General features: G+C 41.3%; 3 protein-coding genes and 1 non-coding gene across 7 annotated transcripts in view; 1 reads left to right on the top strand and 3 right to left on the bottom strand.

Annotated features, from left to right (window-relative positions):
- Positions 1 to 241: 241 nt before the first annotated feature.
- Positions 242 to 9,930, bottom strand: LOC131592312 (KICSTOR subunit 2). Of its 2 annotated transcripts, XM_058863729.1 has the most exons (4): positions 9,628 to 9,930; positions 7,533 to 7,606; positions 7,318 to 7,454; positions 242 to 2,972 (listed from the first exon to the last, which is right to left on the bottom strand). In XM_058863729.1, the coding sequence occupies exons 1-4, from the start codon at positions 9,860 to 9,862 to the stop codon at positions 2,156 to 2,158; spliced, it is 1,263 nt and encodes a 420-aa protein (XP_058719712.1). In that variant the 5' UTR covers positions 9,863 to 9,930; the 3' UTR covers positions 242 to 2,155. The 2 variants fall into 2 exon arrangements, with proteins under 2 accessions (XP_058719712.1, XP_058719711.1); XM_058863728.1 differs by having other exon boundaries at positions 7,318 to 7,606.
- Positions 9,931 to 11,326: 1,396 nt separating this feature from the next.
- LOC131592313 (large ribosomal subunit protein eL20) lies at positions 11,327 to 14,907 on the bottom strand. Its single transcript, XM_058863730.1, has 5 exons — positions 14,789 to 14,907; positions 14,224 to 14,403; positions 13,511 to 13,640; positions 11,895 to 12,004; positions 11,327 to 11,476 (listed from the first exon to the last, which is right to left on the bottom strand). Exons 1-5 carry the CDS (start codon positions 14,804 to 14,806, stop codon positions 11,384 to 11,386), a joined length of 531 nt encoding a protein of 176 aa, XP_058719713.1. The 5' UTR covers positions 14,807 to 14,907; the 3' UTR covers positions 11,327 to 11,383.
- LOC131592530 (small nucleolar RNA SNORA68) lies at positions 12,785 to 12,916 on the bottom strand. Its single transcript, XR_009280648.1, has one exon. It is a non-coding gene; the product is annotated as a small nucleolar RNA SNORA68 (small nucleolar RNA).
- Positions 14,908 to 15,959: 1,052 nt separating the features above from the next.
- The window catches only part of LOC131592310 (exportin-T), a 29,850-nt gene continuing 19,177 nt past the window's right edge, over positions 15,960 to 26,632 (top strand). For all 3 annotated transcript variants that reach the window (XR_009280586.1, XR_009280585.1, XM_058863725.1), the window contains exons 1-7: positions 15,960 to 16,118; positions 19,568 to 19,701; positions 21,526 to 21,608; positions 22,664 to 22,720; positions 24,181 to 24,250; positions 25,427 to 25,645; positions 26,261 to 26,445. Coding sequence is in view for 1 of the 3 variants with exons in the window: in XM_058863725.1 (XP_058719708.1) it covers positions 19,642 to 19,701; positions 21,526 to 21,608; positions 22,664 to 22,720; positions 24,181 to 24,250; positions 25,427 to 25,645; positions 26,261 to 26,445 (674 nt within the window). In the remaining 2 variants the exon portion in view is untranslated. The remainder of the gene's footprint in view (positions 16,119 to 19,567; positions 19,702 to 21,525; positions 21,609 to 22,663; positions 22,721 to 24,180; positions 24,251 to 25,426; positions 25,646 to 26,260; positions 26,446 to 26,632) is intronic.

Below are 26,632 nucleotides of genomic sequence, written 5' to 3'. Positions count from 1 at the left end.
TGAACAGTCACCTCCTTTTCCTCTCCCCATAAAAACCACTGGGAACAGCCTCTAGCCATTTCAGCAGCTGGTAAAAGCTACTGGTCTGCTTCAAAGGGCAGCAGTTTTCCCTTCCACCTCTTCCAGCTCCTCCCCTGCAACTCAAAAATGAACATGTCTGTACCACACACAGTTTCCTCCTCCAGTTTTCTCTCCCCTTTCCCACAGATACTATGACAGGGAAGTACTCTACAGACAGACAAATTTTGTACAACACTTTATTTACGCTGCTGAAGATTGGGAATGAGTTCTGGCGACAGTTCCTTTTGTGTTACTCAGGCTGAGGAAGTCAAAACTACACGTTATTACAAGGTCACTGTCCCACAGAAGGAAGCACACAAACTCTCTGTAGTACTATCACTTTGTCCTGTTAAAATGCAATTCAAACTGCAAAGAGCAACACTCTTAAAAAACCAGGTGCCCTCCAGCTGCTGGTATATTTGCAACCCCTGTTATTTTCTAGTGGCAAAGAGCAGACAGCTTTTTCAAGTGGTGCTGCAGTCAGACCAAGACTTCAGGTAAAAGGCAGTAGCACAGATATTCAAAACAGGCTACACACAGTTAGAGCAAAGCATGTCAAGTTCCATTTGGCACAGAGTGGAAAGTCAGAGCTTGTACTTCAAGAACAGAACGCAATTATATGATTGTAAAAAGTCAGCATTTGCAGAGAGGCAATACAAGTTACCACAACCTTCTGTGGGAGAGGAAGGGAATCGTTACAGACACATTCGCTAAAGTATCTTTTATAGTTCGATCTTAACAGAAACCAACATTTTTACTTAAACTCCCTTTTAAAAACAACTTGATGATGTTATTATACATTACAGTGTCAACTAATGACCTTACTTTACTACACTTATATACACATCAGTTGTCCTGAACCCCCGTGAAAGTGCGTGCACAACTGCATAGCTAACAGTCAGAAGAATCCTGCAATGTAAGGCTAGAGGCACAGCCAAATGGACCCCTTTATTGTATTTGGAAACCCTGATTTCCAAATTAAAGCACTTTCAGGGTAACTAGAAAACATACTTTTTCCAACCCTGCAGCCTTGGAGTGGTGAAAGAATGAGGTAAACATACTGCATAGGCTATATATTTAAATCCAAATCCCCAAAGTGTTTTGGCTTAATTATGAAATTATTGAAAACTGAACAGAGAGAAAAAATAGTAATAAAAACCTGAAAACAAATCTAGGCTGACACTAACAGCATATTAGACAAGAAATCATTTAGAAAGGGCATTTTCTACTGGTTTTTTTTATTTGTTTTTTAAGTTAACCAAACAAAAGCTAACAAATCAAATACAGCCTTGGTGCTTTTTCCATGGAGCTGCTTCTTCTAGAACTGCTCAAATTCAATTTGTCTGCTTCAGTTAGTCCGAGCCAAGACTGGGCCCACACGGTCACAGCACTCCAGAGAATATCAGCCCTCCAGGCCATGCTGCAGCTTTTCTTGCCCAGCCCAAGTCCTGGAGCAATGACCAAACTTTAAAATACAGGGCCTTTAGAACAGATAACCAGCACTTAACAGAGTGCCAGAGACCTCAACTGTCATTTTAAACCACTTGGAAACTAAATTATAATTAACAATAGTGACTTTTCTGATTATCATATTTTTATTTAAAATGTGTCTTTTGCAGGTTCACTTTTTTTAATATTCCCTTGCGTCAGTGTTTAGTTCCCAGAAATCATTCCTGTCAGGCAATGCAGTTTTCTGAAAAGATAGTATCTTCCATCCTCACCACATTTTCAATAAACTCTGTAGAAGACAGTCAATGATCAGACTATGATAAAGTGCATATATTCCTTTCTGATACAGGCAACAAAACTGTGGACTAAAAAAATAAATCATACTAGAAATTGAAAACCACACCAAAAAAAACCCACAGTGGCCCTTTACCACCCCACAATTAAGTTCCTCACTGAGTACTGCCCAAAAATACTTTTCTTCAAGTGTCTGTTAGCTTAAAAAAAAAAAAAAAAAGGAACTTACAACGTTTAAAAAAATGGTTCCTTTTCAATTAGACTCTGAGAATCACTAATTTATGTAACTTTGAAAGCTACAGCTCCCTCAAGGCTGCCATAGCGCCTTGACAACTTTTAAGTAGTTTGTACTTCACCCTTTGGACCCAGGTTTCAAGCTTGCAAAAGCTTTGGAGTTCTTAAGGGAATGTGAAATTTCATTGAGAAAAGAAATAAAATGATAGTCCCTTTCTGACTTCTTGGACTCAAAAATAACTACAATGGTAAAGTGAGGTTCAGGGCGAGTCAGAAAGTAGGTGCTTTGGACTTTGTCATCATAGAAGTGAACAACCTTCTCCAAACTGTTGAGGTCAGAGGTTCTGTCAGTCATAATCATGATCACATTGGGCCAGTGCATAACAGGCCTGTCACTGGGCAGAGACACCACTGCAGGGTACTGATCCACTCCTTTGGGGGCTTCCCTGTATGAATGGGGATGATGATAACCATGTCCCTGAAAACTTTCTGATCCACGATTGTCAAAAATTAAGGAAACATTGACAGCATCATACTTCCGGATGAAGCTGGAAATTTTCCCAAAGTAATCAGGATTTGTTTTAGCAGTCAAAGTTTTCATTTCAGATGCTGTTGTCTGTCGACTGAGGGCCTCATGAAAGTAAAAACTAAACTTGGCAAGGAGAATGTTTTTGAGCTTCATCAGCCAGAGGAAGAGGTGTGGAGGCTGCACAGCCTTCTGAGACTGCCCTCCAAACAGGTGCTTCTTGGTCTCCCGCTGTTTCTCAAAAATTTGGCCCCAAGTCTGTAGCTTTGTGTGAGCACTGTGCAAGTTGACCAGGGATGGAAGGAATTTCCACTCTGAGATCTGAGCCTGAGCCTTTAAGAGGTGTGCAAGCACATCTACCTCCAGCTGGAAACTGCTTTCAAGAGGACTGAGGATTGGATGATGAAACCTAGAAAACATAACATTAGTCAAGACATGAGAACTGCTGTACGCAATGGTGAAATAATCAGATAGTATTTGCCAGTTAACAGACAAAAGATCAAATATCAAAGCAGAGCAAAGTGTAAACAAAAAATAATATTCTTAAAGAACAACTCTTTTTACATAATTAGGGTAAATATTTTCATGAACAAACAACGCTTCACATCTGACAAAAAAACCACCAGTCAGACATTTCTCTATCAAAGTAAGGGAGTTATTTTTCATCAGTTCAAGAACAATCACGGTTTATCTTAATCCATTAACTACTTTAACACCATTTCTTTTTAAATTCAGGTGATCTTGCTCCAATTTAAAATCTCTGGCAGTAATATATGTCTTGATGGTTCTAGAATAGCAGTAAGACATTAAGTTAAAGGAATTATGTTATAAATTTATTGTTCACATAGGGGAGCTAGGAGGAAGCCAAGATGAGCTTGGTTTTGCTTACTGGAACCACAATTAACTCCTTCTCACTTCTTCTTCCTGATGTTGAGAAAAAATACAGATGCAGTCTACCTCTCTTCCCATGATACTCAAATTATTTGCAAATTTATAACGTCATCAATGACATACTTAATTGAAACAGTGAAAAAGTGTAATGTAAAATATGTAACTTTAGAAAGAAGTCGCCTTTTCAGTAAATGTGTTCCCTCATTGGCATTTAGGATTCAGAGAGATCTCTAATAAAGAACAATGAACAGTTCAAATACAAGATTTGATGAGGTTTCCGTTTAAGTAAAGACACATTTATCTTCTCACTTCAGAAAAATACCTTGGGTCTTATTATTGGTTTCAAACAAGAAAGTTTATACAGAATTTTTCCAACTTTTAAAACTAAAGCAGTGTCATTATTCCTGTTAGTTTCTAGATCACAACAAATACCATCTGTTTTGTCCAAGACCAAACACTTCATTTTGTTGTAGACTAGAAGAGAGAATGAAAATGTCAGGCTTTTCATTCCCTCTCCACTACTCTTCCTTTGGCCTGTGAGAAATGTCTCTTTTATGACTGATTTGTAAGCATCTCTTTTTTTTTTTTTGAAGCCACAATTTGTATCTTGCAAGGATTTGTTATTAAGATGCAAGTCCAAATTTATTTGAAGAAAATTAAGAATTAAGAATATCATAAACCAGCTGATGCACCACATGGGGCAAACCAGCCTGGCTGGGTGACCAGGCATCTCCTGCACACAGCATTATGTCAGCAACCCTAACGTCGACCTGTTGTAGCAGAGATCCAGTGTTCACTGATCACTTTGGTGGGCTGAGAAGTCCACAGCATATTTACATTGCCTTGAACAAACAAGAGTACAAACAAGAGTCAACAAAAAGTAATTTCTAACAGTCAAAATGAAATCTCTCCAATGGTTTTGGTATTCACCAGAAAAAGTTCTGTTGCTGTGTATTTTAAGAGGGTACTAAAAGCATTATGCAACATTATTTGTTGCAGTCCCATCAAATGACACACAGCACAGTGGTTTAAACACATTTGCAGTCAGATCAAGAAAGTTTTCTTCCATAATCGTAAAAAACCTTATTAAGGCAGCACTGCCAAAGTCTCCTGGATTAACATTCTGATGTACAGCTTCCACTTCGACTTTGCTTCACAGCTTTCCTAATGTCTCACTGTGCAGCAGGCTTTGCTAAACTGTTTTAATCAAAAAATACACACCTCAGCTACAGCTGAGAAGCTTGATATGGCTGCCGAGCAAACTGACGAGTTATGTACTAAGTATAACTGCTGTAATTGAGTTTTATATTACAGAAACATCCAAATGAGCTCAGTGTCATGTACAACAGACAAGTTTTTACAGTATTTCATAAGCCAGAGTGTTAAAAACTTAAAAGCATATGGGAAATTTGATTTTTTCCTCCTAATCATTCCTGAAAGCAGAGGGATGGTAGTTTTGTTTTGCAGACTGTGAAGAAGCCACATTTTCCTTTTATTTGCTTCCAGAGATCACAAATTCATGCACATATTACACAATGCTTACTAGATAAAAAAACATTAAACATTTAAAAATCATTACGTCAAAATAGGTGTTATAGTTATCCATTTTATACTAAGCTTTTAAAGGATCCTGCTTCTGAGGCTGCTTTAAGTATTTAAGATCTCACTCAAACCACGAATTAAAAATTTCAGGAGAAATTACTTCACCAGATGTATTGTAGAGAAAAATGGAAAAGAAAATGTTGAGTACTGGCCATGCACAAGTCAGCAGTAAGTAGCAATAAAATAGTAACAAAATAGCCTTAAACTGTTCAAGAATTAATGATATTTCAGATACAAACAATATGTCGTGTTAACTGTCAATTCTGCTATTCCTTTACCAGCAACCAGGTATTTCCTCTATGTTAACTGACCAGATGTTTTCACACATAAAGGAAAGAAACCAAGGCCAGAACCTCTCTAGAAAATGCACATCCTGTCCAGCCTTAGCACAGCTGGCTGAAATGATGGCACACATCCTCAACTACCAGTGAGGAACATATTGACAGAGGGAAGAGGCTGGGTAAGGATGACTTTATTTAATCTTTCACCTGTAAAGCAGAAATGCCTTGCAGCCAGTACATATCAACATAACACACCCCAGAAACTGATCTGAGATATAAAGAAAGGAAGGACTAAAGAAATAGATCATTATACCTACTTTTTTCACAAATATTCTGTACATCACTCAGGAGGAGCACACTGCAGCTACTGAATTAGCTCTGACAGCATCTTAGATTGTCTCTGTCATAAAGACTGCTTGTTAACCCAAAGCAAGATCATCAGTATTTTTTTCCACGGAGATATTACTTTTTTTTTTTTTTAAGATGCTATAATGTAGTTATATAACATATATTATATAAACATATTATATAACATATAATGCCATAGAAATACAAATGTGTACCTGTGAAATTTATTTAAGTAGCATAGTAAAACCTTTTGTATGCAGGTATAGTCTCCAATCACTTCATCAAAGTAAGAATTTCAGTTCTCAGATTTTTACAGTGCTGTTGATTCAGCACATGCTCAGAACAGATGGCAGTTGTTAGTACAAGAGAAATCAAGTTTTCAAAAAAAAAACAAACCACAAACAAAAAATGCCAACAACAAAAACACCCAAAACATTAAACTTACTTCCATTTATTCCTTAAAGTTCTTAAAAGTTCCTTAAAATTCTTTAAGGTTTACCAAGGAAAATATATCTCAGTTTCAGGTTTTTATTGGACTAACAGCCCATTTTAAGTGATCACAAGCCAAGAACTACAAAACATCACTACTAAGATTATACAGACTAGTTTTGATTTTCAAATTGCAGAATTACATAGCAATTTGCCAAAGGTATCCCTAAAAAAAATTAGTGAATCAGCTGCAGTGCTTCAATTTGGAATATCAAAAAGCAGCACTGAATTATTTTCATTTTTCCTAGGTGAACACTATAAAAATCATAACTGAAAAAAGCAAACACTATATAAATACTCTCCCCAAAAGTCTTCTTAGACACTATTTCACTAACAAGGATTTAAAGAAATTCAACCACATTTGACAGTCAACTCCCTACAATGGCTACCTTTTTGGTTTAAAATGAAGAGGCAGAATTCAAGTGTGTTGACAAGCATTCAAAAATTCTCTTTTAAACTGCCATCACTTTCAAGGCACAGAAGCTGGATGTGAAATACCCAACCTACCCTCATATAGAAACATCCCAGGATTTTTGTAACAGTAACTATTAAATCTTAACTTCAAGAAACCATATTGGCAAGGACCAAGGTCTCAGAGGTGCTCCTTCTACAGGCTCCAAGACCTCTGGAGAAAAGTGGTAACAAAGCACCATAAAGCCCTGCCAGCTAGGCCAGATAGTTGTGGTGTACCTTTTAGATCTAAGCAGATATATATATTCTAGCCTAAAAAATAAGATCATCACACATGTATTTGCTTTATTTACATCACCTTTACTGAAGTCCACTTGAAATTATGGCTTGTTTCCTCTCCCCTGCCAAAGAAAAAGTTCAAGAAGCCTTGCATCTTATAAAAGGAAAATCACTCTTCCTCTCTCCTGAAAATGAACATGCTGAGCATTAAGGCATAGGGAGGAAGGCTCCTAGTACACCACGAGCAGACTCTCTTTGTTATTTTTCTTCTTTTGAAGAAACTTCATGCATCTCATGCTGCTGGCCAACACAGACTTCACACATGAATTCGTGAAGGGACTGTGCTGTTCAGCAGTCAAAGGACAGCAAAGTCTTTAGGTTTGCTTTGAATTCCAGCATCAGGTATTACAGATCACATGTCTGAGTATGTACTGCCAGCAAAGAAGCACTGACCTTGAACTGTATTTCTTTAAGATGGATTCCAAAATGTTTACCAGTTCCTCAGAGTTAATGAACTTTTGGGTGCTGAGCGTGTACATTTTTTCATAGAAGTCAGCAATTTCCATCCGAGCCTGAACAAAAAAACAGAGCTGTTCAGACAGGTGAGAAAGCAGCTCTTCCAAGTGAGGAGCTGTTCCTCCTAGTGCATTGTGACCCGTCGCCACCACCTTCTTCAGCTCATTATGCAGAGATGTGTAGATGGTTCGGATGGAGTCCTTTCGGCTGAAGAATGACTGACCACCTGTTCAGATAAATATGGAGGTATTACCAAAATCCAGGGATAGCAAAGATAGACAGCAACACTGTCTAAAATTCTTGTAATTATATATCTAGTTATTTCTAAGTATTGTTTAATTACAGTACTAGTTTTAACAAAGAAACAGAATTCAGTGTTTTATTCTGCAAGTTACTGAATTACTGCATATGCTCTGAAGAGCTTTATGTAATTACATGCAAGCTACACTTCTCCCAATGGCTGCTGCAAAACAGTAACTCCTTCAGGGCTGCCTCAGCCATGCATTCTTAAAGGTCAGCTTTAAGAAACCCAGGGTTCAGTTAAATTTGCTACTATGACACATGACCTGGAAATACTGTTATCTATGGAAGTCAGAAGAATTAAGTCATCATGACCTGACTGATCAAATTTTAATAGCATCCACTCCTATTAATAACTCTAGACATTGTCCAGAGAATTCCCTTAACAACCCTTCCTCAACCATGAAGCACTCAAATTCAGTAAGCAACCTTTAAATGGGAACCATGTGACATCTGTGTGTACAAATCAAATATTTCTAGTCCCTGTACAATCTCAGTATAAGCCAGAATTCAAAGGGGAAAAAAAATCACACTTTATCCCAGTGAGACCACAGTGCAGGTCAATCCATAACTAAAACTTGGAGGGTGAGAGGGTGAACAAGAAGTCATCTGTGCTTCTTTCTACCTGCTCAACGCTATGAGGAACTTAAAAAAGAAAAGAAGACAGGAGTAAAGAGTCAAAGTGAAAAATATTTAACTTTGACATTATGAAAAAACTGTATAAATGTACTAGCTTTATTTCATAGTTTCTATTTACAGAAAACCTAACGTGCCATTCTGGCAGTCAACAGTTGCAGCAGAGCAAAGACCACAGGACTGAGTCTGAATCTTTTAAAGATTCCAAATTTAGGTGCAACTTTGTTTATAAATTTTGTAATGCTGGATAGCTCTTTCCACATTCCTCTTATACATATAATGTTCAAAAATGACCATTGACATTTGAGGTAGAGAACTGGCTATTATAGTGAAACAGCTCCCACTGTAACACATAAGCTGTGCCCCAGACATAGGCAGGAGGAAGAATCATCTACTGAAGTTGTTCATGAATAATAAACAAAACTTTGCCCCTTCTGTTGTCACCTTTATCCTTTCTACAAGCACCAAATTCACTCTTTAAAGTCAGCCTTACAGACAGAGTTTTGGCTGTAAAGGTCTTTTTACAAATAGTTCCAAGTCACCACTTAAATAACAAAGAAAGGCAAATTTTCTCCATGGTTTAATGTGCTATACATCAGACTCATATCCTTTGATCCATACCCATCTGCAGTTCAAAAAGAAAATAAGCAGCTTTGCTTATTTTGCTAAGCAGGGTAGTATCATGAAAGCTTGTCCTGTGCCACACTGAGATTTTTCTGTTTGTCTACTGACAAAACATGAAGCAGCTGAGATCGTCCATGTCCAAAGTTCCCAGAGATCCTGCAGTACTTGCATAGGTAACAACTCCTAGGATGCTATATCCATCCCCGAGTAATTACACATATACACCTCTAAGACAAGGTGAAAAAGCTTTAACACTTTGGTCACCCCAGTAAGCTCATCTTTGCCTGTATCTCAGCCAAAGCATCTCCACAAAGAAAACCTCAGCTCTTGGGAAGGGCGGGTAGGTACCCTACCGGCCAGTGAAGAGATGCATGGACTGGCACAACAGCCAATGTGCCACCTGCAAGGGACCTGTCCTCCTCTCCTTCCCTCATCAGGGGCAGCACAAGCGGCACAGCCGGTTTCTCAGCGGGCGCACGGACACTCGCTAAGCCAGCGCTTGTCTTCCAGACACGCACGGACCCGCCGGGGCAGGGCCCCGGGGCCCCCGGGTGCGCGGCGCTGAGCGAACACCGGCTGCCAGGCGAGCTCCCAGCCCCGCACCCGCGGAGCCCAGCGCGGGGCAGGCCCCCGGGCTGAGGCGGGCACGGGTTGGGGGAGCTGGTCCCTCCCTCCCCGGAGCGGTACCTAGCTTCTGTCCCAGGAAGGTCATGCTGTGATAGGCCTTCTCGGCCGCCGCCAGGTGCGCCAGCCCGGCCAGCAGCGCCAGCCAGCTGGACCCCGCGCTCTTGTTGGCCTCCCGCTCCTTCTCCACATTGTCCTTGGCCTTGTCGTAGGAGAAGATGCCCAGGTGGGAGAAGAAGGTCTCCAGCACGGCCTGCTCCACCGGCACCGGCGCTCCCAGCGGGATCGACTCCCCCATCCCGCCCGGCGCCTCCGCAGCGGCCGCGACTTCCGGGTCCGGCGCCCGCCCGCCCGCGCGAGGGAGCACGTGACCGGCGAGGCGGGGAGCGGCCGGCTCGGGGTCACGTGACGGGCCCGGGCTCGCGCTGCCGGCGGGCGGGGCAGCGGAAGCGCCGGGGAGCAGCGGGCCCGGGGCCGCGCGCGTTCCTGGGAGCAGGGCCCTGCCGGCCGCTCGCCGCCGGCCTGCGATTCATGCTGTCAGCGTAAAGCCAGACCCACTTTCCTGCTAAATTGAGCTCTCAGTGTAAAAAGTTCTAAACAGCAAGGTCTGAGGCCCTTATTCCCACCTCTTTGACTCCCACAGGACCCTCCAGCTACTTTGGGTTTAGTTCCTCCCTCCCTTACGACTGGGGAGACTGTGGATTGCCCACATTAACCCCATTTTCTTCAGTTCCCGTTTCAGACAGAAGAGCTGCCTGAACTGATTCTCCGTGCAGGCGATGACTGAGCCAAGGGCCCAGGCCGTGTAAGGGGAGCTCGCTGTGGCCACACCGAACTGGTCCCAGTTCCACAGAACAACTACCTGCCCTTGCACGGACAGACAGCACCTCTCCAGACTGACGGGCAGCTCTCCAGCTAACCCAGATAGGATACATTCCGTTTCCTCTCTGCACAGTATTTCCCTGCACTCTAACAGCACCTGCAGCTGTTTTTAAGCTGACATCTGGACACAACACAGCATCAGCTCTCTTCACTGGTGTGACCCATGTACTAATTTATGTAGCTGACTGCCTTCTTCAGGAAACATCACTGAAAATGGGCACCAGATGCAAGCACCACCTTTCAGTTTGAAGCAGCCTTTTAAATAAACCTCAACTACACAGTGTCTGCAAGCTTCTTACTGTAAACAAAGTGGCCTAAGGATTTGGGCTTGGATATAAAAATTGTCATTATTTTCATTCCTTGACCTAATAAAAGTATACATCTGCCAAGCCCTTCATCGCTTTTCTAGGCACAGGCAGCTCTGTACACATCCTTGAGCTTATTCAGAGTGGTGTGTAACATTCGTGAAAAGGTTCCGATTAGAACTAAAATTTTGACTTCAAATGCTTAACATTTGAAGCAGCTTAACTGAAGTTATGAGGACATAACTTTATTCTTACAACTGATAAGTCTGAGTTCTGCATGCACCAGAAGCTGCCTTCTTTCTGAACTCAACTGTTCACTTAATATGCACAAGGGACAAAACGGGTGTAGGATTTTACAGCTGCTCGACAACAGACTTCTCTGACCTGGGAAGTTGGTTATTAAAATTTGATTTATTGATGTGGTATTTCAGTAATTTAAGTCAGCACCTGAAACACTCACCTGTTCAAGACCATCACAGCTGTGAACAGTAGGCTGCCAATGGTTTACAGAAAATAAAAGAGTAGGAAGGAGGACTCCTAGAAAACCAGAACAGTCTCCAAAACACAACTGGAAGTGAAAGGTTCCAATAAGACCTTTATTGCAACACGGAGTTGACAACATGTTTTTGTATTTAATAGAAAGTATTTGGTCTCTTGGTGGTGAAACGTGGTTTGTGCTGGCGACGCAGAACTCTGTGCGGCAGCGGGAACTTGATTTTAGAATCCTGCAAGAAAAATATTTCTATGTTAATTGAGGGGATGAATCAGATGAACACCACAAAATTGTTTGGAATAAATAGCCAAGCTGTACTGAGTGACTAACTTATGCTTAAAAAATAGTCCATCCACAAATTAGAATATACTTTACAGGACTTAATGAATTACTTAATTTTGCATTCTTTCTTTTTCAAAATAATGCCAGTCAGAGGCATGTTTTCTGCACCATAACATGTATTTGTTTATTGTGACTTTCTTCCAAATATCTGCAGCAGTAGAAATTTTCATCATATAATATCATATACCATAATCATGAACACATGCACCCAAGTTTGGTTCCTGCCTTTTTTTTGGCTGCAAAGCAAACCTGTACCACTCAGGAGAGATCCCCTCATCCAGCAGCCACTGCAGGGTTGGCTCACTTACATGGAACTGCTTGACTGCTGGTCTGCGGCACTTGCTGGCAGCAATTTCCTCAACCTTCATGATCTGGATAGAGTGAGCACGGGCACGATGACGGGCTCCCATATCACGGTCTAGAACAACAGAACTCATTAAAAATAAATTTTATGACATTTTCAGTTCAAGACTCTTACAGCTTTTTTTCAAGAAATGTTCATAGTGCCATCTACAACTTTCAAAATTACTGATCAGCTGTAATTAAAATCACTGTTTCTATTATGTAAAGTGATGGCACAAATCACAAAACCAACAGCAGCAGCAAATTCTTCCTGCAAGTTTTAAGTATGCTCCTCAACAGGAAGAGCCATCTTAGTCTTCTTGTCCAATTTCAAGAAAGTACAGATGGACACAAGTAATATAGCTAGGACTATTCACTCTCTTGCAAGAGAAAAAAAATCCTGTGATTTAGAATCAACACTGAAATATGATCACTGGAAAGACACATGAACTTCAAAACACCTTCCCTTCCAAAAGAAAGGTGCAAGTAAAAGTAGGACCCGAGGATAACTTTACTTTTTATTGAAACTGATCAGCAATAGAACCACAAACTGATGTTCATCCCACACAATCAGGCTTTCTGAACAGAAGAAAGCATCTGTACTTAGGCTACCTGAAAATGCCTCTATTCAGCAGTGCCGATCACTGGCTTCAAATCACATCCACAGCTAGTTACACGGGTATGCCTGTTGAAATACTACTGTGTTTCCCATGAAGATACAACATACCTATTAAAAACTTACCTGTCACAACTATTCTTGAACATAAAAGTACCAGTCATTGTATCATGAAAAATAAGATTCCTGGGTCTCTTAAGCAATCCTTTGGTATGTTCATTAACAGGGATTATTGTACATTAATGTAGAACCTTCAATTTCACTTTCAACAGCACTTCAGCTTTTGAAAGGCGACAAGATACCTTTAATATTTGCACACATGACAAGAATATCATTATTAAGAACAATATTCTTTGGGTTTTTATGTGCAATCTGTAGTGCTTATAGCACTTTGGAGACAAGTATCAACAGCTCAAGTACTTCACAAAACAGACTGAAATCAGAACAACCATTAATTCTCCCTGAAATGAGGTGATGAGATCTTGGAGTAACAATATGGGTATTCTTCCTGTGATTTTTTTTTTTTCTTTACTTGCTCAATAAAGGACAGATGCCAGTATATTCTGTATGATCTCTGAAATATTCTCTTTACAAGACTTGGAAAGATATATTCAATTATCTTAAAACAGCACAGTGCAGGAAATGCATACAGCACCTGAAAAGTCATTAAATTTGCAGTTTGTATATCGAAACTCATTACTAGAATTGTAGAAAGACACATCAAAAAGAAGTGGAACTATTTTCCAGTCAGAGAAACTGTATAAAGAGAGGTAACAAGTCAGATACCACATGCATAACCAAGAAACATCTACAGAATTATCTGGCAACCCCCTCCTTTAATTTTCCAGTCTTCCAGTTATTTTACCATGGATTAAGCCAGCATGCTTTATGCCCAGTTTGAGAATTAATATTCTGCTTGTATACTGATCCTACTGTTTTACACCTCAAAAGGTTGCATATACTTACAGCACTGAGTGACAGCACCCGCAGTGGTCAAATCTCTGTACTCCCTGTACATGTTGTGGGTTCCACTACGAGAATCATAGCGCAACCAAATACCAAAATTTTTTACCCGCAGAGGGGACTTCTCATACACCTGGAATTACACAAGAGCATGGAAGTGGTTAGAGATGATGTACTACCACCATTTTACAATTTTAAGAATAAGTATTTCACAGCTCTAACAAAACTGATGTTTTAAGTCTTACCATCAAAAAACAAGTCTTCGTTCTCTTTCCCCTTACCAACATAGCTAGATTTATGTCTTGGTAATTTAGAGGACAAAGCTTTAACAATTCAAAGGAAAATACAAGATTTCAGCTCAAGTGAGAGTTTTTGAAGTACCAAGGTAGAAGAGTGTAAGCACACAAACATCCACTTTCCCAGGGTTATGAATATCCAAATGCGTCTTAAAAGGCATATTGCACTATGCACCAAGTCTAAGAATGAGAGCCACACATAGCTCATAATTTTGAATAGGTAAGTAAATTTCTATTTACTTTACAGGACATATACCACTACTTCCAAAAACTAAACTTGTCACTCCTTTTCATAGCAATTGAAAGCTGAATTGATTTCAACCTCACACCACATAACTGCGATTGCTGCAAAATCCTTCCACATACACCTGCTGGAATTCCATAAGAAATTCCCACGTTTTTAGGTTTTTAATCCTTCACCTGGCCACAGTACACAATCTCTCCAGAAGACTTCTTCATCTTCTTCAGCTGAGAAACGAAGTACCAGAATCGGGACTTGGCGACAACATGGTTCGGAGCGAAGATGCGCATACGGTACAGAGGCGGGGTCGTGCATTTCGGCGTGGGCAGGCAGCGCCCCACCACCTTGTACTCCCGCAGCTGCAGGGACATCAAAAGCAGACAAGCCGCAGTGAGTGAGCCGCGGAGCCACCACCGCGCCCACCCCGCGCCGAATCCGCGGCTCCTCAAAGGAGCAACGCGACGAGAGGAGCTCAATCCAGAGGCGGAGAGAGCCCCTTGCGCCAGGCGGGTCCATCTCCCCGTGGATCTCCCCGCGGTGCCACCCGCCGATCTGGGCCCGCACCTGGCGGGAGCGGCGCCGCCGCCATGTTGGCCCCTCGCCGCCTCACGGGCCGGGAGGCGCCGTTCGGACACGCACGGGCCACTTTCGAGCGCTACAACCCGCCACCGACGCCCTCCCGACGGCCACTTCGGCCGCACTCCCGGCCCCAGCTGCGCCCGCCGGGCCCCGGCCCGTACTCACGGTGCCCGACGCCTTCATGGCGCTCCTCCGCCGCGGCCCGCAGGAAAGGAAAGGGACGGCCGCGTGCGCCGCCGCCTGACGTCAGTCACCCAGCCCCGCCCCCGGCGGCCCGCGCGGCGATTGGCTGAGAGCGGAGCGCGATTGGAGCACGTAGCTGTCAGTCCCCGCGCGCGGCCCTGGCTTCCGGGCTGGCGGCACCGCGTGGTCCGGCCCGAACGGCGCCGTTCTGCCCCGTGCCCTGCAGGCAGCCGGGCTCCGGCCCTCTATTCCCATCACCTGGGCCATGGGCCTGCGTGGTCCCGATACAAAGAGACCTATCTGTGCGTGACTCCGTCTCTCGCCCGCCCTGCTGGCGTCGGGGCGAAGGACGTGGCAGGGAGGCTCCAGGCGGGGGCACCGCAATCCCCCCGGGGCGGTAGCCGGGAGCGGAGAGCTATCGAGGGAACCTCTCTCGCTCATCGTCCTTTGTGAGAGCGAGGTCACTGGCTACCGCCCCTGGGGTTCGCTCCCACGCACTCAGTTCCATGGGAAGCCTCTCTTTTGCGGCTGGTCCCGCCGGCTGCTCGTTCCCCCGTGCACCGTGAGCGGACAGCGGCTCTCCAGGCAGGACAAGCAAGTCTTGAGCTCTGAGCGCCTCACGCCTTTTGAGAGCTGTGCTGCCGCAGTCACGGGATAAAAATGGGTTTTGCCTTGAAAGATACTGTAACAGCAGCGCGGCTGGGACGGGTTTGTAATGGAGTTGCTGGGGTTTACGTCGGTTTTAAGTCTGGCCCGGCGGCCACGCGGGCGTGTGGTGACGCCAACCCCCGCACACGGCGCTGCGTTGCAGAGCTCTGTGCGCAGGAGCCCAGTGCCACATGTGCGGACACAGCTGGATCACTCCTCACGGACGAGTCCACGCCAGCCCAAGCCCTGCCCTGTGCGCGTTCCCAAGCAGGTCGTTCCGGCCGCTACTGCGGAGCTCGCACCGGCGGCCCAGCCCCGCCCAGCCCCCACTGACACAGCACCATTTCCAGACACTGGAGGCAGGTCGGGGGTGGGCCGGGACTGCTCTAGTTTATTCCGCCGGTGCGATCGGTTTTACAGCGGTGCTGGCGGTACTGAGCGAGGGCAGGACTACGGCTCCCAGGCCGCCCCGCGGCCGGGGCACATTCCGGCGTGCCCCGCGGCCGGCCGGCTTGGTGGAGAGGGGCGGTCCTGCTTCTCTCCTCCTCCTCCCGCCGCCAGCCGAGGCGGCGCGGCCCGGCCCGCTCCGCTCCCTGTGCTCGTGGCGGCTGCGGAGCCGTGGGGGTGGGCGGGAGCCGGCGGCGATGGAGCACTGACCGGGAAGGTACCGGTGGGGGGGCGCGGGCAGGACGCGACACGCGGAGCGGGTGACTCAGCCTGGGGGGGAAGGGGCAGTGTGGGCTGAGCTGGCGGCGCCTGCGGGCTCCCGCGAGTCCCCCGGCCGGTTCCCTCAGCCCGGGGCCGCCTCCCCAGCAGCCGAGAGGCTCCGGGGAAGGGGGGGAGGCTCCGCCGCGTCCGCCTGGCCCCGCTGCTGGGGAACAGCGGGGGCTGCAGCCGGCCGGGCCCTGCCGGTCCCGCCCTGCGGGTGCCACGAAAAATATCTGTGTTCTTCTCTGCTGATACACGCTGTAATCTGCGGTGCGGTTCTGCTCGCGGGAGCTGCCGCCTCGGTGCCTGTCCATCCGCTATGGTTCCGGTGGGGGAAGGAAGAAATCGTAGGACGGCAGCATGAGGGGAGGGAGGGACCTCCCCGCACCTCCATATTCCGCTGGTGGCGGCGTGGTGGGAGCGGTGGTTCCCCGCCGTGGGGGCTGGGGCTGGGTCACTCCCAGCGGCCCGGGACGGCGCTGGGGAGGTTTAAGGGCGAGCCGACGGCTGTGCCGCGGAGCTGGGCGCGGGGGCTGTGAGTTCCCGAGCGGAGCCGTGCGGGCTCTTCCCAGCAACAGGAGACCGGGCTCTGACCGAGTCTGGGGCGGGGGCAAGGAGGCCTTGCTCCTTACTGGGAATTCCTGCCAGTAAAATTGTGCCTGAAACTAAGACCTAATGTCACTTCTAGAAAGAAAAACTTTTCTAGTCCAGTTGAAAAGTTGTCGAAGTAGCAGTAGTTACACAGCTGTTGGCTTTAACCGCGTGTTAGGTTAGTGTAAAGGGTAGAGAGGCCAAAGAAGCTGTAAATATGCCCAAGGTTTGCAGCAAGCAAAACCACAAAACAGACTGTAAAAAATGAATTTTAATGTCTTTGTTTTATTAGAGAGAAAACTTGAGGAAATTCAAATGAGGCACACCACTGGCTCCCCCTGTGTTGTCATATCTTAAAATGCCTGCTGAACATGAAGCTTTTTATAATTGCTGATTGTTCCCGTGCTTAGCATCTGTAGTTAAAATGCTTTGAATGCTTTCATTATTGGGGTATATCTGGATCGAAGTTGCACACTTTGACCACTTTTGTATTGTTAATTGATCAGTCTTCTTCACTTAAAGTGGGTTGACCTTTTTTTTCCCTCCTTCTTTCCACTATGAAAACAATCATTACTGTTAAATGCATTTTTAAGTATTTAGTAGGGGAAAGGGAGTAAATTATTTTGATGAGACATACTTGTATGACTTCACTGGTAAGGAACTGCATCCTTCTAAGTACTGTATGATGAGTTTGCCACCTGACATGGTGTACTGCTTAACAAAAAATAATCTCTAAGTAAATAAGGCAATACTTTCTGCACGGCTGCATATTAACTATTAATGCTATCAATTGTTTTTATAAATAAGCCTTGCTTTAATGACATACTTGATGCTACAGCTAAGTGCATTTTGCAGTGGGTTTTGTGAATTATTAGTACTATTAAAAACCACTGCTTAGTTTTGCTTTTGAAGTGTAACTGGCTGGTTAAATAGATTTGTGGTAGAAAAATTACCTGCTTACGTTAAACCATGAGATATGAAAAGCTATTTTATTTTTCTTAAGAGGTTCATTCAAATATTTGATGTCACTGATTGTCTTTTAGAGTTGTCTAGTCAAGATGAAACTGAGAAAAGGCTATATGGTAGAAGCTGAAATTTTAAATACACTCATGAGGCATTTAGAAAATTAGTAGAACTGATTTGTGTTGCTGTTAGCAATAACAAGTGAAAAGAATACGTTTGAGTTGTGTTATTTTTATTAGCAAAATTTGTCACCCAGGTATAAATCACCTGCCCAGAAAATAGTAATGTACTGATATCAGCAGGTAAATATGCAAAAAAATGCCTCTGTATATTAAATAGTTGAGTAACTCCGGACCAGACCCTAATCAAAAGATGCAATTAATTTATTTTTTTTCATTTTCCCTGGAGCATTTTACCTTTTTTTAATCTGGCTCTTCTGGATGTTGATTATGGGGAAAGCAGATTGGGGGCTGGGAATGCAGAGGGAGAAGACTCAGCACAGCAAGTGTAATCCCTGAAGATTCTACCCCTGAGGGGGATCACTGTGACTAAGGGAGTCTGTGAGGCTTCTTTTGCCAGGAGTCATCACTTTGTTCCAGACTTTCTGGTTTCCATCCTGCCAAAACCTGCAAATTTTTTTTTGTGTGAACTCAATTTTACTTACTAAATTGCTTTTCATTGTGCACTTTGGCATAGTGTATTCTGTCTTGACTTTTCTACAAGAGTCTGTTACCATGTTAAATGTTGAGCTCTCCTTTTCAGTTGTGCTTGCTGTTGCTTGTCACTGCGCCACTTTTCTCCCCGTGGAGGAGGGTGAACAGTAGAGCGTGCAGGAGACACAATACTAAGAAATTAGAAGTTCTACCTATGGTTATGTAGGCAGCTTCAAACCACAGCTCCTTTGTAATTTCGTCTCTTCCTCTTGTCTCTTCCTTTCCCCTACCTCCTACATACTTATGTAACAAGACCTGATTTTGGGCCTAATTAACAATGTTACCATGGGGGGGGAGGGGGGAAAGGGGCAGAGATCTGAAGGATAGATGGATTTTTGTCCCCTCTTGTTATTTAACAGCATCCTAGTATTTGACAGGGAAGATTTATTTTTTTTAAATTCTCTGTGTTTTACTAGAGCATTGCAGAACAGCCTATAGAGGCAAGCCATCTTTAGAACATTTGTCTGGCTTACTTGTTAATTTTACACTGAATTTTCTAAATAAAAATCATTGCTAGTAAATCAGCACCCATCAGTAGGAACAGAAAACTTTTGTTAACAGTGTGGTGTATTTTGTGGTTAACTTCTAAGACATGTGTATATGTATGCTATAGAAGGACCCCCAATGACTTTGCCCCTACAATGGGAAATACTTAATAAGTTGGTGTATGAAGCATCTTATCTATATTAGAGTTGAGTAGAGATTCTTCTTTTTTTCTTTTTTTTTTCTTTTTTTTTTTTTTTTTTGTAGTTAGGTTTGTGGTGGGGAAAAAAAAAGCTGTCTTCCATTTAAGGAGTAGATTTATGCCTATGTCATATCTTGGTGAAACTTCTGCATGCTTGAAATTTGAATTTAAGCCTTTCAGCTGAATACTATACATAATGCCATCTTTCTGCTAACTAATTTCTCTTTTCAGGAGAACTGAAGTATATGGAAGGTTTAAAGTTTCCTTATTCAGTATGAAATACAGTACCGTGAAAAGTTGATTAAAGGACTTAGAATTCTGGTATCTGTATTGGAAGTGTGTGCATTCATGGAGTATGTTATTTGAGGTTTGAGGGCCAACTTTTGTCATTGTTGCTGTCCTGGTTTTAATTTTTCTTATTCTGCTGAGCAAATAAAATTTCTCTATTTGCAGATGATCGTATTTTCCCCTCTAGAAGAAGTGGGCAAAGCAGTTAGGAACAGGAAACAACGAATATAGCAGTAGAGATGGATGAACAAGCCCTTTTAGGGCTCAACCCAAATGCTGATGCAGACTTCAGACAAAGAGTATGTAATTAATTTCCTTTTCTCTCTAATAGCTAGAGGTAGTATTGCAGTGCAAATATCCCACATTTTCTTGGGCTGGGCGAGTTTGTTGAGTTTGTTTTTTGAGCCAATGCATAAAGTTGTGGTGGCAAGTACAAAACAAAGTCATGTTGCAAACATGTAAGCTGAGGGGGGGTGTTATCAATTCTGTTACACTTCAGTTCAATTGCACTTAAAATGCATAGAATTTATTTTTCTGGACTCTGTTTCTGTTTTTTCAGTTCTTTGTACTTGTTGCTCAACTCTGTACATAGATTCTCATAGAATGAAATTCAGCCACTGAAAATAATTTGCTTGAAATTAGCATGTTGATTCTTGGATGGTTTTTAACTATAATTTTAATGGATTACCTAGGTTTAGTGTCTTTTTAATGAAATGTGTGGGTTTAATTGTACTGAAGCTTATGTTATTGTAAAACAGGTTAAGAAAGTAATCGTATGTGGGTAACATTTATTTCATAAGAGATGCTTTTATGAAAATACATTATTCATATAACTATTTATTGAGTAATTATCTCTGCTGATTGCCATGTTAATTTAACTGTCTACAAGATAACTTCTAGTAAAGTCTTTCAGGAATGAGGATGTTAATACCGTGGTTTTGTGTTCGTAGAACAAATCCTGGAATGTTTAAAACAATTACAAATGTGGTTTGATTTGATTTTCTAAGTAGCCTGTTAAATATGTTGGTTCTGTGTATTTGGCCTTTTTAAAAGGATGGATATAGCTAATCTTTAGTGATCTGTCAATACAATATCACTAAAATTGGAAGGGTTTAGATTTGACCGTTTAACTATGCAGTCTGCCCAGTTTTGAAATATTTCATAGCAGAAGGGGCCCTACCTTTTCCACTATTGTGTAAGATGTAACATAAGGAAAGTATCAAACCATTTTTAGTAAAACAATACTTTAAGTAAAGTATCACGAAGTATCACTAGTACGAACTACAGAAAGTGAATTATTATTTTAGAACTTCATTCTGAATAATTACTTTGGGAGATGACTTTGGTAAATGAAAACCTTTGTGAAATAAAGCAAAAAGCAGCCTCTAAAAATATCCAACAGCGAAACCTGCCCCTTGAAATACATGCATTCATAGAATTGAAATAATATTGTTAATCTAATCTGTGCTTCAAAACTTGCTTTACTATTCTGTATTACAGGTCACACTGAGCCTTAAAGCAATTAAATCAAATTAACTGTTGTCAAAAGCTGTTTAGAAGTCCTGATAAGTAACGTGATTATTTAAAATTTGGTAGAGATTTCATTGATTTCTGTAGAAGATTCAGAAACTGACAATTTTCCAGATGATCAGTGTTTGGTTGTTTTTTGAGCTTGAGGTGTTGAATGTGAGCAAAGTGGTGCAACAAAAATAGTAAGTTGTTTCAGTGAAAAATCTAAATTACCACTTCTTTAGAATTTGTGGAAGGAATTTTAACTTGGATGTGAATTTCCACTTATATGGAAAGGCCTTGAGCAAGCTGCTCTAGTCAACTGTCTAGTCTAGTCTGTGGAGATTCCATCTAACCTCAACGCATCTGGTTCTTTGACTTCTGTATTCAAGTAACAAAAATCTTTGTATTGAATATGAAGTGGAAATGGGTACTTATGATATTAGCATTTGGAAGAAACCTGCTCAGTGTTAAGGTGATTAGGGAGCCACTGGAATGTATCCAAATACAGTTTTTTTGAAGAAGAGCTGTTTAAATACAAGGGCAAGTGTGAATTATATGTATTGCTACATGTTTTGTTCTTTTTAAAGTGAGATTTACCTTGATTTTTGCAGGCACTAGCCTACTTTGAGCAGCTCAAGATATCTCAGGATGCTTGGCAAGTCTGTGCAGAAGCATTAGCTCAGAGTATATACAGGTAATGTAACTAATAATTTCTTATTTTCATTAATAATATGTGTGGGTCTGCTTTGCAGCATAATAGACAAACTAGATTGTTGAAAGTTAATATGGTCTTCATACTATTTTTAAAACCATAGTTGATCTGTGGCCTCTGTGTAATGGTTTTCACATAAGAGCAATATATAAATTAAACTCTATTAATTTAGTAGCATAAAGACTGCTGATTTTTGAAATTCAGGGGACAAGAAGTGGCTGACAGTTGCCCACTGAGACTATAGACTTCAGTGATCTCATAAGTAGTTCCTTGTCCCTGTTCTATGGAGTAGGCCATCCCATTTTTCAAGATGCAGAGTATGTAATCACCACTATTTTTGCACATAGTTGTGTATTTACATCAAAAATACTAGATTGTCACTGTTTTATGGAATAATTCAATTTGGAAGGAAATGGAGGGGTGCATATCTCCTGAATAACAGCAGTAGTTTATAGTGAATGCTTTTTTGTATGTGTTTTATCAAAACTACTGACTCCGTCAGAATGTGCAGCAATTAAAACCATGTAAGATTAGAAATTAGAATCTTTAAAAAATACATTATGCTTGTTGCAAGTTTTAGATTGTAAGATAAAAAGTGGTGTGGGTAACAGAGCACATGGAATGTCTGTGCTTAATCTATACTTCAGTTTGTCTTTACCTTTGATTTTTAAGATGCAGAGTACAACTTGCACTTAGCGTAGTAGTGGGCCTCAAACATACTATTGAAGCCTGATAGATTTTTGTAAGGACAGGATACAGTAGGTATTGTAGTTTTATTTGTTCAATACTGAAATCAAACCATAACAAATAGGTGACTATAGAAAAAAAGGCTAATATCAAACATAAATATTAGCAGTTGCTCATTTCTACCAGATTAACTGCTTTACTATTTGTCATTTTTGCTTTAAAGTAACTGTAGCCGCAGGTTTGTTTTTTTCTAGTGCCAAAGGGGCAATCTGATTGTAATATTTGAGGAATTTTTTTCTTCACAGAAATGTGTACCATATTGTTTTCAGTAACAAAATTTTCTTTTCTAGTGATGATCACATCAAGTTCTTCTGCTTTCAAGTTCTGGAACATCAAGTTAAATTCAAGTGAGTAATTTTTGTTGGCACCATCCCTATACATCCATTTAATTCCCTTTTTATTCTGCTTGCAAATAAAATCGTATCTGTTGCCTGGTTCTGTTTGATGAGGTGTCTGTAGTCTAGTGCAGAGAGCTGTCTTGTATTTCTTTACCTTTTCCTTAGAGAAGTTTTGAGCAGCGTGCTCTGCTCTCAGCTAGTCTAACATCTGTGTATGGCCCAGTGCAGACCCAGTTAGCAAGGACTGCTTGAAACTTAACTATTCCTGTCTGCAGATTCAGGCTTTACTCTGTACTCTCACCAGTTGTTGCAGCCATTCTCTGTAGAGAGTCCTGGACTTTAGACAGAGCCCCATTCATTCAATAACCATAGCAGAGATGTTGAGAAAGAAGTCTTTTCACTGAGTGGTGGTTTCATAAAACCACAATTCTAGGGAAAAGTACTTGTTAATACTATGAATGTCATTGCACAGAACTATATTTTTTCCTCACTTTGGGCTCCCTTGCTCTGGAATTGAGCATCATGGAATCTTTGAATATCATCATGGCTGCTTGTAATACACTGAACAGGTCAGGAGTTTAGATAGGAATAAGATGTACTTTGTGACTGATTTCTACAGTTTGGTATGAGTGCAAATGTTAGAGACTAATTACCTAATTTTACCTGTCCTCTTTTCTCTGCTTCTTTCATCCCTGTCACCGTTTCCTTCAGTATGTTTTCTTTCTTGTTTCCTACTGCTTATTTTCTTTAAACATTTTCAGTGGGGTGGGTTTTTTATGTCTTTAGTGAGCAGTTGGCTGTGACAGAAACACTGGAGTCCTATTCAGTCATTCCTATTAAGGACTCTGTAAACCTATAGCTAACTCTCTTTGCAATAGAGCATTCTCAGTTTCACTAGTCCTGGCAGAGGTATGGCTTGTATTTGAGGTGAGCTGGATATAATGTCACAATTTGCCAGGACTATATCTAATGACATAAAGCAGAATTACTTCCTTGGATTTTTTTGACATAAGTGTGATAGTAAATGTAGTGTAGGTTAGATCAGCGAAGGACTTCTTGTACTCAATAGCGATAGTCTTCTATGTGTAGTAAACAAGTTCAAGCATATACAGATGTCTCTTTCTTCTTCCTTTGGCCTATGGTCAAATGTGTATTTTTATCAGGGTGATAAGTCCTGTCCCTAATAGAGCACCTGTCCTGCAAAATTTCAAGCTTCTACTCCAATGTAGAAGGCAGTAATGCCTCAAGATGTGATCTATTACTACGGGTAAAATGTTTTTTAATATTTTTGCCTTTTTTAAAGTTAAAATTTTAGCATGCAAATAGTTTTGTAAATTGCTGTCATAGAAACTTTTCATTTATGTTAATGTGGAGGTTTATATACCATATAAAAGAGTTTTTTCTTTGCTGAGTGTTGGTGCTTGTCATGAAGCACAGTTGTATTTTGACCTCAATGTTTTTTGTTTCAGATATTCTGAACTTACTGAAGTCCAGCAGCAGCTAATTAGGGAAACACTCATAACATGGCTGCAAGCACAGGTATGTATGTCCTTCACAGCAGTGTTACATGTTAAGTTTTTAGGCTAACACAAGACATTGAGTGTGGACTAAATGTTTCATCTGTTGTTTGTGTTTAAAGATGGCTTCCTGCAGATATTTGGTACCTGATTGTTAAAGGTTTGAGAATTTTTTTTAAATCAAGTGTTGTAAAGAAGTCCATGCCTGAACTTATTACTAAATATGTAATTCTTGTATCAGATAATGAATGTGGTTTAATCAATTGTAAATCAATGTGTAAGATAAGGTGTATTAAAATTTCCCCTTTAGAGGGGTATAATACAGACTCCTGATGTTTCTGGGTGTCTAGAGGAGGAGCAGGCCTGCTAATTCTTTTTCTAAGATCCTACTGAGTGAACTCCTATCTACTTAGAATCTGCTGGCAGATGTTTATCAGTCCTCTGGCAGATGTTTGTCACTCCTCTGTTAGTACCATGGCAGAGTATGGACTATTCTTGCTTGTGGAATTAGTTACTGTAGCCAAACTTGTAGTATCAGCCCCACCCAGGAGTTTGCAGTCAGCAGAACCATCCACTGGTTTGTCCATACCTGCCATTATATAGCTGTCATTCCACTTCTGCGCTGAAGATTAACATAGTTGCTGTGTAGAAAGTTTAACAGTAGGAAATAGAATATAACAGAGTTTAAAATACAGTTTTTACTGTTAAAAACCAGATCATTATGAAGTGGATTAAATTGCTTTTCTCCTTGTGGCAAACTGTTCCATTTAGGAGTTTATAAAAGGGAAAGGAGAAAAGGGGAGATTGGTAGTGACAGTTTTTTTTATTTTTTCCCTTAGATTTAGGAACTTCCCTTACTATTCTTAGCACTAACATCTAACACAGGCACAAGCTAGCTACAGGAGGACTGTAACTTTGATCTAACTGGCAAATGGCCCTTTAGTCTTTGAGTAGTACACTTGATGTCTTGGTACTGAATGAAAGGCTTAGGACTGTATCACCCATAGAGAACATCTTCCCCATTGCATGACAGTTTAGCCAATTTTTCTTTAAATTCCTTGGAAATGTAAGGGTTTCTTTTTTGGTCTCAGACAGGAAGAGAGGTAGTACATTAACTACTGCAGAGAGATCAACAAACCCATAAGATTCTTCTATAATTTATTAAGAATATACAGATGAAATGTCTTGTTTCTGCCAGATGCTGAATCCCCAGCCTGAGAAGACTTTTATTCGCAACAAAGCAGCACAAGTCTTTGCATTGCTTTTTGTTACTGAATATCTCACAAAATGGCCCAAGTTTTTTTTTGACATTCTGTCAGTAGTTGACCTTAATCCACGAGGTGTGGATATGTACCTCAGAATCCTGATGGCTGTTGATGCTGAGCTGGTGGACCGGGATGTTGTTCATACATCAGAGGCAAGTTATTATTTTGCATTAAAAAAATGTTTTTGTTTTAAAATTTTAAGACGTTCTCTTCCTTTAATTAGAGCAGAAGGTTTTTAGATATGCTTTTTTCCTGTGGCAGCTCTGCCTTAGACACTTCAGATGTTTAGCTTTAGATGTACATTTGATTTAAATTCAAAATATTTTGTTTAGCTTTGTTGTTTAATACTTTTTATGATTTCATACTTTTCAGCTAATATTTATTTTTCCTTGAAAGCTTTCAAACAAAATTTAATCAACTGAGTTTGCCAGTGTAATGCTAGACTTACTCGTTTTAAGTTGTTAATTTTTTTGTAGTGCGTGTTTTAAGGGGTCCTAACATCGCAAGTCCATTTAATGATTTAGAGGACTGTTCTTCTTTTTCTGCCTTTTTTTTTTTTCAGTGTTTGGGCATTGTGGATAATAAAAGAGAAAGCTTAGGATATTTTAGTTTTATTTATTGGAAGAAAAAAAACATGTTCATGGGGTTTCTGATTTATGTATCTTGCTATGACACATGATGTCTGCAAGTGGATACAAAAATGCTACTAATTTGACAAGATGCTAATCTGTGACAAGACTGATTTTATCCTTTTTTTGTATTGATAGGAGGCTCGTAGGAACACCTTACTAAAAGATACTATGAGGGAACAGTGCATTCCAAGTCTGGTGGAATCATGGTACCAAATCTTACAGAATTATCAATATAATAACTCAGAGTTGACATGCCAGTGCCTTGAAGTAGTTGGAGCTTATGTATCCTGGATAGATTTGAGCCTGATAGCCAATGAAAGGTAAGGTTTTGATGGAAAGGGTTTGCAAATATCACCTTGGTAGTGTGCTGACTCTACAGAGTGAAATATATATATACAAGTCTTTTAAAGATGGTTTTTAATTCTATGTTTGGAGTTTTGGGAATTTTTAGAGAGTGTTTTTGCAAGCCAAGCTGATATAAAGGCCACACTAAACATTACTCAATTT

This window comes from Poecile atricapillus, chromosome W (assembly GCF_030490865.1).
Source record: "Poecile atricapillus isolate bPoeAtr1 chromosome W, bPoeAtr1.hap1, whole genome shotgun sequence".
In the NCBI taxonomy this organism is placed as follows: Eukaryota; Metazoa; Chordata; class Aves; order Passeriformes; family Paridae; genus Poecile; species Poecile atricapillus.
Note: the sequence above shows the minus strand (reverse complement) of the source record. Positions and strands in the feature narration are given on the sequence as shown.